The sequence below is a fragment of the Patagioenas fasciata genome, chromosome 13 (genome assembly GCF_037038585.1).
Source record: "Patagioenas fasciata isolate bPatFas1 chromosome 13, bPatFas1.hap1, whole genome shotgun sequence".
NCBI classification, from domain to species: Eukaryota; Metazoa; Chordata; class Aves; order Columbiformes; family Columbidae; genus Patagioenas; species Patagioenas fasciata.
Window position 1 is genome coordinate 13,910,490 of NC_092532.1, and position 12,417 is coordinate 13,922,906.

General features: G+C 47.8%; 1 protein-coding gene across 2 annotated transcripts; it reads left to right on the top strand.

Moving 5' to 3' along the window:
- The first annotated feature begins 251 nt into the window (after window positions 1-251).
- On the top strand, window positions 252-10,356 carry B3GNT9 (UDP-GlcNAc:betaGal beta-1,3-N-acetylglucosaminyltransferase 9). Of its 2 annotated transcripts, XM_065848556.2 has the most exons (3): window positions 252-590; window positions 6,099-6,257; window positions 6,960-10,356. In XM_065848556.2, the coding sequence occupies exon 3, from the start codon at window positions 7,024-7,026 to the stop codon at window positions 8,266-8,268; it is 1,245 nt and encodes a 414-aa protein (XP_065704628.1). In that variant the 5' UTR covers window positions 252-590; window positions 6,099-6,257; window positions 6,960-7,023; the 3' UTR covers window positions 8,269-10,356. The 2 variants fall into 2 exon arrangements, with proteins under 2 accessions (XP_065704628.1, XP_065704627.1); XM_065848555.2 differs by lacking the exon at window positions 6,099-6,257.
- Window positions 10,357-12,417: the final 2,061 nt, after the last annotated feature.

The window sequence follows — 12,417 nt, forward strand, 5'->3', positions numbered from 1 at the left end:
AAAATAATGAAATTGTGCGGAAAAAAAAAGACGAATTAGTATGTTTCCTATTGAAAATGTTACAGTAAAAAAGAAAAAAAAGCCTTTGTTGTGGTTGTTTTTAACCGGTACAACAGCAGAACAGATGGAAGCCCCCAGCCCGTCTCCATGTTCCGTCCCTCGACACCTGGTCCCCGTGGGGCGCAGCAGGAGCGGGGCTGGCGGTGCTGATCCCGACTGCGCTCCCAGCCCACGGTCACGTGTCCGGCCCTTGGACACAGACCCAGCTCCTTCCATCTGTGGCCGCTCCTTCCCCCACGCTCTGCCGAGCTGGGCTGTGCGAGGAGGGAACCCAGCGTCTCGTCCCAGCCCCCCTTGGCACACACACCCCGACTTCAGGCACCCGAGCTGGGGGAAGCTTTGCCGGGGTTCAGCATGAAAAGGGCTCAGAGTGCGGGGGAACGGGCGCTGCTCGGCTCGGCCAGGGTTTCCTCGGTTTCGCTCAAAGGCTGAGGAATGTCTGACACTAACGATATCCAGATGTGCCTACTTGGCAGCCCGCTGCCGGGACATTACCGAGGGGACGCAGGATCAGCGCTATCGAATGGGATGTAAGTATCTATTATGTATGTTTGATCAGTTCTGCTGTGGACGGTGTGAATTGGAGTCTGTCCTTCTTGCTTTGCCTCTAGCCCGCGGCTTTTCTTTTTGCCTTATAGCTCTTGCCGTGTCATTACACAGAGCAACCTGAACCGTGATTGTTAACATGCAGCAGGGTCAGCTTCAGGCTCTGAACGTGCAGCCTCTGGCCCCGCTACATCTCCTTTATGCTTTATTTTCCAAAGAACCTTCTTTGTGTGCTTGATGTTGTTTTTACAGAAGAAAGTTTGGGACTTCTTTAAATAATGTCCTCAGTGCTACAAGACAGGGTTCCTTCTCAACTGCGAACATGCTTCAGTGGTGGCACATTACATTTACGAGCCATTCTTTGTCAGTAAAGGAGCATGAATCTTCCCCCTGTGTTATGCTATTCTATGCTTTCAGCAAAACATGGGAATTTTCAAATTCTCTAGTGTTGCAAAGAGAGAAAGAAAAAAAGCTCAGTCCCAATGAAATGAGCTGTTACTGATCACGTTTTCTAACATCTTTTGGGCAGATTCTGATAAACGTATGCTTTGGCCATCATCTTGAAATAATAAGCCCATGCTAATGCCCTGTAGTTGCTGGGTTTGGGGGCATATCAGGCAAATTATTTATCAGATGAGAAGAGAGTCTGGGAGCGGAAGAAACCCAAGTGCTGCAGCCTGGGGAGGGCTGGGAAAGCAGGGTGGTTGTGTCAGTGGGGCCATTTCTTACCCCTTCACAAGCCTGCAAGGCTTTATGCTCCTCCCGGGGCCAGGGGAAATTAATGTTTGCAAGAGAGCATGCAAGTTCTTTGCCTGCACTTGGCCGCTCCGGGAGGGCCCTCTCTCCCTGAAGCACTGGGGGTGCAAGTTGGGCTGCTGAGCTCTCTGTAATTCTGAAAATCAGACCACCTACATGCAAGCCTGCGTCCGGATTTCAGAAAGTACCTCTCACGGCTGCAAAGGCTGCAGAAGATAATTGTGTATTACCGTTTCCTAACGTTGCCAGCAGCTGAACGCCCTTGTTGGAGACATGGTGCTGTGCTTGGGAGGAGCTGGAGCTTCTTCCCGTTTGCTGGAGTTTCTTTCCCCGTTTGCTGGGCCTGGCCACGCTGCGCCTGGCAGCAGCACCGCCCTGCACGGGTGCTGCCCGATGGCTCATCCTGCCCCGAAAGGGCCGGGGAACATCCCACGCTGCTTGCACGCAGCAGAGCTGCAGCCCCTAAATGGCGCCACGTGTCCCTGGATGCTTTACCCAGCTCAGCGGGGCGACGGCAGGAGCGGTGCCAGCAGCCCGTGTTTCCCGGGGCCGTGGGGACGGTTGTGCGGGCAGCCAGCTCTGCCCAGGGTCACCGGGGCTGCCCCGCTGCCTTCTGCCACAGTACCACGCGATTCTCCACTGGGGATGGTGCAAGTTTCTTTTTTGGGACCTCTGTAAGTGAGAGCAGACTTCTTAGCATCCATCTCTAGCCTTCGCTTAGCAGCTCTGCGGTTTCTCTGCATTTCAGTTCAAATACTTCATGAAAGCTTCACTGACAGGGGTGAAAGCTACACGGAGACAACCGCAGCAGCTGTTTGTGAGCTGTTGTCTAACGTGTGACTGGCATTGCGACGGTGAGGCTGACAGAGCTGACAGGAGAGACTGTAATAAAACGGGACCAGCCAGCTGGGAAGCTGATGAAACCACATATTTCAGGTCTGGGGCAAGCAGTAAGTAAGGCGCCCTGTCCTGTGACAGCATGGATCTCACCCACTCGTTTGTGCTGGCCTGAAAAGCAGCTCCGACAGGAAAGTTGGAAACTGTCTTTGGAGTGGGGGCTACGTTTTTGTTACCTGTTTGTGCAGTGTTTCGAACAACAGAGCTTTTGCCTCCAGGTGCTGCAACGCAAGTAATGGCAGTGGTGACACTGTGTCGGTGACACTGTGCACGGGGACAGAGCACTGCTGTGACGGTGGCACCGGCCACCAGCATCCGAGCAGAGCCACGGTGTGCAGCTGAGCACTGACGGCCTCTGCTCCCTGCACTGCGTTCATTCGGCTCTGGTTCACAATCTCGACTCCTGGGAACCGTCTCTTAAGACATTCAGCTAATTAAATCCTACAGCTTATTCTCTGTTTACAGAGATCAAAGCTTCTAAGTAGCTGAATGAGGTGGGCTCTTTTTTTCTGTAAGGCAGCTTAGCAATTGTTTTGGTCACTTCATTTTCCTAGGGCTTTGCACTAACCAACTGGCCAGGGGGCATCTCTTGTATTTCAGCATGTCCTGTCTTCTAGTCAAGAAGATTGAATTGTTCAGCATGGCTTTGTAACCCTGTAGCTCCAAACAAGCCCCCTTCGTAGACACCCGGGAACGCAGAGGGGGGAATTGTCCGGCACCAAAGCCCCTTGAAGCACCAACTCACATGGAGTGGGACAGCAAGCTGACCTGTGGACACGCCACGGCTGGTGCCAGGAGCCGTGCTGGGATGAGCGTCCAGCAGAGCTCGTTGCTGTGTTTCGTACCCTCTTGTTCGGTGTACCACATTTTCAGCTTGCCTCGCTACCAAAGCTGCTTCTCCCAAGGCTGGGTGAGTCGAATAACCACTCTTCATGGCACAAAGCAACAGGCCAGAATCACCACAGCTCCTTGACTGATTGCTGGGACAGGATCCAGAGGCTTTTTCCCACCTGGACCCATGTGAGCAGAAGTGCCGAGTGATGGAGACGTGACGGCTGCTGCAAAAGAAGGAAGTTTCCAGGATGAGCTCAAGGCTTCACGTCATTCAACTGGGAACAAAGTACTAGCAATTTTGAAGAAAAAAAAATCACTTAACTGCTTTTATTGCAGCAGTCCTTGGCCATATTTCAGAATCCTCCTCTCTAATAAATGAACACCAGACGGAGGACTGGGCGCTCTGCCCGAGAATGCAACAGCGCAGGTCACGTTCCCTGCCTGGATGCTCCCCAGGGTGCTGTGTCCACCTCCGGCCACTTCCAGCTTCTGAGCATTTTGGAGTCTCCCAAGTCAAGCAGGATGTGGCCCCCTTGGTCCTTCCAGCACGTTCCCCCTGCGTACGGGCTCCCCATGTTGCCACCTCGTGGTTATTGGACCTCTCAGCCCTCTAAGATTGCTGGTGCTCACAGCTCAACATGTGACACACTCCAAACTGTCCCCAGGACCCACCGTGCCCCACCGCTGGGCAAACTGCACCGCCCCATTCAGACCCGCTCCAACTGGGCTCCAAACCGGAGCCATCCCTGGGCAGCCAACACAACAGGGGACAACTGCCAATTTTTCCAAGCTTGGAGGACACAGGAGGCAGCCCTGGCAGCTCAGCCCGTGTTCCCCGAGGCATCCAGTGATGCAGCAGTTTTATAACCCCAGCTCCATTTCACTATCACAGAATTATCATAGAATAGTCTGTGTTGGAAGGGACCTTCAAAGCTCACCCAGTGCCCCCCCTGCCATGAGCAGGGACATCTTCACCAGCTCAGGTTGCTCAGAGCCCCGTCCAGCCTGGCCTGGGATGTCTCCAGGGATGGGGCATCCACCACCTCTCTGGGCAACCTGGGCCAGGGTTTCATCACCCTCAGTGTAAAGAATTTCTGCTTCATGTCCAGCCTGAATCTCCCCTTCTTTAGTTTAAAACCATCGCCTCTTGTACCCTCACAACAGTCCCTGCTAAAAAGTCTGTCCCCATCTTTTTTATCATCCCCTTTTAAGTACCAAAAAGCTGCAATAAGGTCTCCCTGGAACCTTCTATTCCCCAGGTGGAGATGGATGTTGGATGGAGATCCCTCGCAGTGGTGTATGAAGCAGAGATGCATCTGCCTTGGATGTGGAGATGCAGAGACGCTGTGTCGAGAAACGTTCTGCTGTGATCACATCTCTTTTGTTTGGCAGCAAATATTTTCTGCTTGCTTTAATAGCCCTGTAATTTTTTTTTCCTTTCTGGTGTCGAGGTGGATGAATAATCTTTTTGGCTTCAGGACACAGTGGAGTGTCTGCCAGAATCATCAATCCCTCTGAAATCAAGAACAGGACAGCTTTTCCCACACTAACATCCATGGATAGAGCTCACACCTGTGTAATAATCCAGGGTAATCCTTCAAAAGGCTGGAAAACCTATATAATTCGATCAAGGAATCACATCAAGGGCTGGAAACTTCTTTTGAAAATGAGATGTCTATATTCAGCACTGAACTGTTTTATTTCAGCATGGAAACTGCTATTTCAGATTCTTTTCTTTCAATAAATGAAAACACAGAAGAAAATTCAGGCTATCAGCCCAGGCTTGTAACAATTCAGGGTTTTTCTTGGCTTTTCCAAGGGAATTTATTGCCAGATTCCAAGATGCTGGCAGGATTAATTTGTAAGTCATGGAAATAACAAGTTTCATGACACATACATTTTATTCCAAACTCTTGCTGATAAAATTAAACATAGGAAAGAGCCAGGACTTTCATCCAGCTCCCTAATTACCTGCTGGAGCCTGACAGCTGAAATAAGATCAAACTGTTGCATAGAAAAGGGAAAAAAAATAAAGCTATTACGGTGGGGAAAGATGAGGCTTTGCAAAGAGCTTGAGTGGAGAGACACAAACATCCCGACACCATCAGGATCCATCCCACCAGGGACTCCACGTCTGCTTCCTCCAGGGACCATGTGCACATAAAGCTCATCCCATCGCAACAGAAGCAGGAAAAATGCCTCCATTTTAGTTCTGATGACCTTTTTGCTAGAGGGTCCCTATTTTAGGTATCTCGATAGCTCTGAGAAGAATTCTCACTCCAGATGGGCAGAAGACAGACAGACTCTCTCTCCTTAGCAAATCCAGTTCGGTAGCGTGTTCTGGGTGAAGTGGGACCATCCTTTCATACCCCCGGAGCTTGCCTTCAAAACTATTGAAGGCAACATGAGGGAAAGCCTGCTGGGAACCACATCCTGACAGATAAAGGATGATTTAGTGCAAAACTGAAACACAGCGAGTTGCTGGAGGGAACCGCAATCAGGACTTGCCAAAGGCAATTTGCACGTGACAGATGTAAAATGCAAACTAACATCCTATATACGATAGAAGAGACTGTTTCGCGAGGCTGAAAATAGTTATGAGCCAAGTCATGTGGCAGAAAGAACACAAACAGAAAACAGCGTCTGATTATTTTAAGCTTGTTAACAACAATTTATGAGAGATCAGAGAAAATTCTGCAATCCTGTTATCAAATATCAAAGCTATGCCGGTTAAAACACCTGCCTAGCCTAGGAGAGAAGTGAAAGGTACAGTAAAAAGGCCGAAAAGTTGAGAAAACCCTAGCAATCTCTGTTAGAGGCCAGAACACAGTGAGAAATGTGGCCTCAAGTTGTGACAGTAGAAGTTTAGATTGGATATTAGGAAAAATTTCTTCAGAGAAAGGGTTGTTGGCCACTGGAACGGGCTGCCCAGCACAGTGGGGCAGCCACCGTCCCTGGAGGTGACTTACTGCTCTTTCATTATTATTATTTTTTATTGTTTGCAGTTGAAGAACTGATCGAAGATCTTTGGGAAAAGCGCGAGGAAACAAATCTTGTATTTCAAGAGGCACTTTCATCTCTCACGCATGAATAAAACATTCGTAACATCAGGCTCTGCCTTGCTTCTGCATACTGGGATTTATTTGCCCACCTCGTGCTTACTGGTAAGGGTGATTTGGGGGAGGCAAAACACCTGTGCCCTTTCCAACCTTATTAATTGAAGTTATTTATAACGGTTTAATATTTTATAAAGATTACTGGCAGCAAAAAGGGCCTATGTGCATTCAAGAGCACGCCTAATGTATTCCCTTTGAAGGACAAATCACAGCTGTTTTACAAGAGCTGGCTCTGCGTGCAGGGAAACGCCAGGGACACGCGGCCACTGAACAGTCAGCTCTGCGCCTCCCTGTTTCCACCCAAATAGGGTAAAAACAGCAAGAAACAGTTACAAAGTTGAGGGGAGTGGAAAAAGGAAAAAATAAAACAAACCAAAAACAAACTAATGATTTATGGAAGAATGGTATTGTTCATAATTTTTCACCTGTTTTTCACCCTAAGCAGTGAAGTCTCTGAAATGGCAAAACGCATTGGGCAGAAAGGGATGGGGAGGAAGGGCTGATTTCACCTCGTGCTTAGGGAGCAGTTTTCAGGATGGGTGACGGGTTGGTGACTTCACTTACCAAGTCACAGAGCCAAAGCATGTGCGTCAGGATGAGGTTTGCAACCCCTGTGCCTTTGGGCAAGTGTTTGTATGAGTTAAAATGCACTTTGCTGCTGTTCCTTTAAATGGCGTTTGAGTTAGTCTTGCCTGCATGCTTCAAAGATGCCAAGTCCACGTTGCTGACACACTGTACATTTATTTACAGATGGACATTGGTGCCAGGCAGCTCCAACGCAGCTTTTAAGAGTCCCAGAAGCACCACGGAGACAATGAGAGTTCGTCTCAAGGGGGATGCGATCTGTACCCTCGTCCTGCTGGTCGCGCTCTGCTCTCTCCTCTACTCCCAGCTGGAACATCTAGTCCCAGTAGGAAACAAGGAGCCACCACAGAAGAAGCCTTCAATAACGCCAAAAATATCCCCTGACCCCAGAGCACCTTGGAGACCGATGCCACCAGAGGCAACAGTACCCAGACCGCAAGTCACTCCTATCATTAGACGAACAGAAGTGGCCAACAACAAGGTCCAAACTACAGCTCCACCCCCGTTGACTGATTCTGCCTTCAACTTCAAGCGCTACCTCCTAAACAAGGACAACAGGAACTTCAATCTCCTCATTAACCAGCCCAAGAAATGCAGGAAAACACCTGGAGGTCCCTTTCTGCTCATTGCGATCAAATCGGTAGTTGAAGACTTCGACAGACGTGAGATTGTCCGGAAAACTTGGGGCAGAGAGGGTTTGGTGAACGAGGAGCAGATCCAGCGAGTGTTCCTCCTTGGAACACCAAAGAATAGGACAGCGCTGGCAACATGGGAGACCCTGATCCATCAGGAGAGTCAGGTATACCGGGATATTTTACTCTGGGACTTCATGGACACTTTCTTCAACCTGACCCTGAAGGAGATCCACTTCCTGAACTGGGCTGCTGAATTCTGCCACAATGTGAAATTTATTTTTAAAGGTGACGCTGATGTTTTTGTCAATGTCGAGAACATCGTTGACTTCCTTGAGAGACATAACCCCGCTGAGGACCTCTTTGTTGGGGACATCATCTACAACGCCCGCCCTATCCGTGTCCGAAAGAGCAAATACTACATCCCAGAGACCATGTATGGGCTCAGCATCTACCCAGCCTACGCAGGGGGAGGAGGGTTTTTGCTGTCCAGCCACACCATGAGGAAGCTCTCCAGGGCTTGCAGAGAGGTAGAACTCTTCCCCATCGACGACGTCTTTTTGGGCATGTGCTTACAGAGAATCAACCTCAAACCCATTTTGCACGAAGGATTCAAGACCTTTGGCATTGTCAAGCCATCTGCTGCCCCACACCTACAGACATTTGACCCCTGTTTTTACAAAGATCTCATGGTGGTTCACAGTCTGAAAGTTGCTGAGATCTGGCTAATGTGGAACCTGCTCCACAGCCCCCATCTTTCCTGTACTCAGAAGAAGCAAGTGAAGAAGCCTTTCCAATGGAAAAGGAAAGCTCAGACAACACAGGCATCACCCCTCAGATAATGCAGGCAGACTGCAGCAGAACCACAGAGCAAACCAGCTGAGAAAGGGAACCTGGAACTGTCACAATCAATTAAACTGACTGTAGAAGCAGAATATTTTAGCACAGCTTATTTACACTTTCAAGAGAAGACGAAAAACTATTGCTGGAATTTGCCAAAATTCCACATTTGCACACGTATCATATAGGTCCTCCTCCGTTACTGAGTCCAAATAATCATCCATTATCTTTAATTTATTATTATTTATTAGTGTTGTAGTAGTGCTTAGTGGGCCAATGTGCAAAAGGCACATTGCAAAATGCAGTCCTTGGAGATTTTTCAGCATTGTTAGAAATCTGAAAAATGAAAGAAGAGCACAGGGATCATTGTCAACTTGTTACCTTGACTCGGACTCATTGAGAAACAACCAAACTACACCGTAACCAGAGTAAAGGAAATCAGGTCATCTTAGTGTATGCTCAAATCAAATCCCTGCTGCCTGGTTGGCTTTCTGAAGGCTTCATAAGAAGAGAAGAAGAAATAGCTATCAAAATGGGGTCATATGTGATCCTCGATGATCTTGAGCATCTCTTCCAAACAAAATGATTTTATGATTCTATGTTGCAAATAGGGTGGACTAGAAGAAAACAAACTGGAGGCTGAGGTTGGTGTGGCTGGTTGGGCAGAGGACAAGCGGTTAGATAACTGGGAAGGGGTGGACTTCCAAATGGCCTTTAAAGAAAGGACAAGAAGAACTTTGAGTTGATCCCTCCGAGCATTGATGTTTCATTATTTGTAGCAACTCCTCAGTTCAAATATCTGCTCCATTGACAGACTCAGGGGACCAGTTTTTGGCACTTCCATGAGCTCAGGCTGTCTATGCTAACTGACACTCAGTGAAAACTCAAAGTCATCCAACAGTATCTGACCTCTCTCACCACCCAGTCCAGATCTTCAGAAGGTTTGCATCTGGAGGGACCCTTTGGCCTTTGCTTGTGCGGGTAAAACCACACGGACCTGCTGCTTGCGTCACATCTGGGAGCTTCTTCAAACCAAAGGAAAACTTGTCCATGGACCAGGCTGGTTTCCATAGACCCTGGTGCTCTTGCCTGGCACGCAGGCAACTGCAGCCAAGAATTTCCGTATTGGCACAGGCATCACGTAAAGGGAGAAAGTGATCTTCAGAACAAAAACCTTTCTAAATTTATTGCAAGAAAGCAAAAACACACAGCAATCTTTCTGTTGAGTTTTCCAAGTTTCGATCCGTCTGCAACTTTGTAAGTAATTTAAGCATTGGACAAGAACATAGGATGGCTTAGTTTTTCAAAGAACAATCAATACTTTGGAACATTTTGGGATTTTTTCCAGCAGCAGATTGTCTTCAAAGAAAATCCTTTTCTTGGACAAGTAAATTCCTCTAAATCAGGGTCAAAAAGCTATGAAATTCATGGGCCAAAGAGCCTGAATTCACCTCTGGTACTGTGTGTGTTAATTCTTTTGCAATTTTTTCCCCCTCAACAAAACTCCTGCCCATCACAGAACCCCGACGCCATCACTCTTCGGGAAGGCACATACACACAGCTTCAAAGGAAACGACAGTAAATGTGCAGGAAGCTGCTTTGCTTTGAACAGAGCCTGCAGCGCAGCTGCATTTTGTATCTGGGTCCAGCCTTCCTCCCACCCAGCAATAATCCACGCTCAGTGCTCAGATTAACTACACACAACGTGAAGGAAAGCAAGCTGGTAGCGTGTGTTGGTAGTCTGTTAGCGAGTCCTACAAGTTAACTTCATCATAAGCATTTAAGCCTCACAATAATGTGTTTCCAAGGAAAGGTCAACTATACAGAAATCAAAAGACCACATGTTGATCTGGGATATTTCCAGGATGCAATCCTGAAATACAAAATGCTCGTGCGAGCTTTACCAGGAGCTCTGTGGGGTGTGGAAATGAGCCAGAGCCTTGCTGGTGGAAGAAAGCCCATCATGCCCCTGGTTACTCATGTGTGATACCTATGTATTTATGAGCTTCTACAGAAATGTATTACCTGTGATTAGTTTACAGTTTGGGAAATTATTTATACCACAATTAAAAGACAGCATGCAGACGTGCCTCCAGTGGTCAGAGTGAGTCTGTCCAGTGCATCTGCACACATGTTGTAAAACTAACACCACAGGTATTTTTCATGAGGACAGCAACATGAAAACACACATTATTCAGTGTTTTGGATAACTTGGGCGATCTTTTCCTATGCTGGACTTAATTTAATGGCAATGATGGAAGAATAAAGATGGCTTACCTTACAGTTTCCTACAGAGCAGCTGGTCAGGTTCAGCAGTCCTTGTTAAGATCTTCCTTTTAACTTGGGGATGCACAGAGGTTGGCTCCTCCCTCTATAAATGCCTTCAGATCTGCAGTCTACCCACAATACAGCATTAATAAGGGCATTTTGTCCCAGATCAAAGTTTTTCAACATCCACCTATGCCAGCACCTACCAGCTGGCAGAAACAGAACTACAGCAAACTGCTTGCTCTGTTGTCTTAGGCCATGGAATAGCTTATTTCTTTTATTCAATGAATAGTAAATCTAGCACCTATTAATGAAAGATACATCTGCTCCTGTTTCTCCAGCCCGATGCATGGCCTGTTTGACCTGATTTTAACAGTTTTTGTTTGGTTCTGCCGTTGAGCTGGAAGTTCCCAGACCCCAAATGCAAGCAGAATGCTGAGGGCAGGGCTGCACGCCCTGAAGTTCAATAAATTTGCTACCGCAGGCAAAAATCTTTGACTTCAAGCTGGAGATTGTTTCCTTAACGATGGGGTCTCTTCAGGAAATCCTAAACCCCTAGTTGTGTACGAGAGCTGGCAGGGAGGCCCCTCTACCCACCTTTCTGATGCATCTGAGAAAACCCAGACCATTCATTTCAGAATGACATTCTGAGCAGCTTTTATGAACTGGCTAATTCAATGCACCAGTCGGGGTTATGCTACAAAGCCTTGCTTGGCATTTTTCATGACTAACCCATGAGAAAACATAAAAACTTCTTAAGTGGGTTCCACCAGTAGCAAGGAAAGCAAGCAGACTTCCTCGAGACAGACATAAACATCTGAAGCCAATACAGTACAGTAGGTTTTATTGAAGCCCAGGGATCCACACACAGTCAAATTTTGTTCCTACTGCACATAAATAGCCAGATTTGGTCATTATAACGAGCAGAGCTGGCTTGAACCTCACATTTAGCACCTCCGAATGCATCTCTCAACACATAAACTGGTAGCGAATTGCCAAGAGGCACCACTCGGTCAGGCCACTGCTGACTTAGCCATCATAAAAAAGAAAGCCAAAGGCAGCTCTGAAGCAACTGAATGTTGAAATACTGTGCTTCCCGACTGCAGTTTAATTACTCATCTTTCTACAGCAGGTTCTCAGAAGCAAACCCCAGCTGCAAAATCCAACAGTGGAATATAATCAAACGGCTCAGAGAATCCTCACTAAACATTAGCACTGAGAACACTGCTGGACAGTGCTGAAAGATCATCGGATCGGGGGAGAAAAGAAGTCTACCCCCAAGCACAATTTGAACAACCGCTGAGCCCCTGCGTTGTGCCTCCCAGCTGGAGCTGCAGGTCTCGGCACCCTGGAAATGAGCCCCCCACATCCCCAGCGATGCTATGAACTCCACTGACATTCACCAAAACCAGTAACACTTTTAAATCCAACTTTTCATTGTTTCCTAGGCCTATGGTCAGTAAGAAAACCACACTGAGAAATGAGAGGAAAACTAAATCCTGAAGTGCATCTGAGTCCCTCCAAGAGCAGCCAACAGCTCCCCCACCAGTCCTGACCAGCAACGCTCCCTCCCATCCACCCAAACCCAGCTCACACATCTCTCTCCCCCCCTTTCCCAGCCCATCCCTTGACAAGTCCAGTGAACAAAATCATGAATAACACAGTTCCGCAGTGACTGCCTTGTCCCCAAGGGGGTGACAGAGCTGGGTCAGGGATAAAACCATGATATTAAGACAAACGCTCACTGCAGCTGTAGGAGCAGAAGGGTGAAACCATCTTAGTAGCCTCCATATTTATAGATGCAACAGAGCTCCCCAGCAAGGAACAGGGCAAACTTGGGATGTCAGCGGTTCGGATTTTCTAAGAGAGGCCAGGGGAGGTGA

Bases quoted from the DNA above. Each gene is read 5' to 3' on its own strand.
- B3GNT9 (XM_065848555.2), top strand. From the start codon at position 496: ATGTCTGACACTAACGATATCCAGATGTGCCTACTTGGCAGCCCGCTG. The intron at 591-6,959 runs GTAAGTATCTAT...ATTTATTTACAG, and splicing joins TCAGCGCTATCGAATGGGAT to ATGGACATTGGTGCCAGGCA.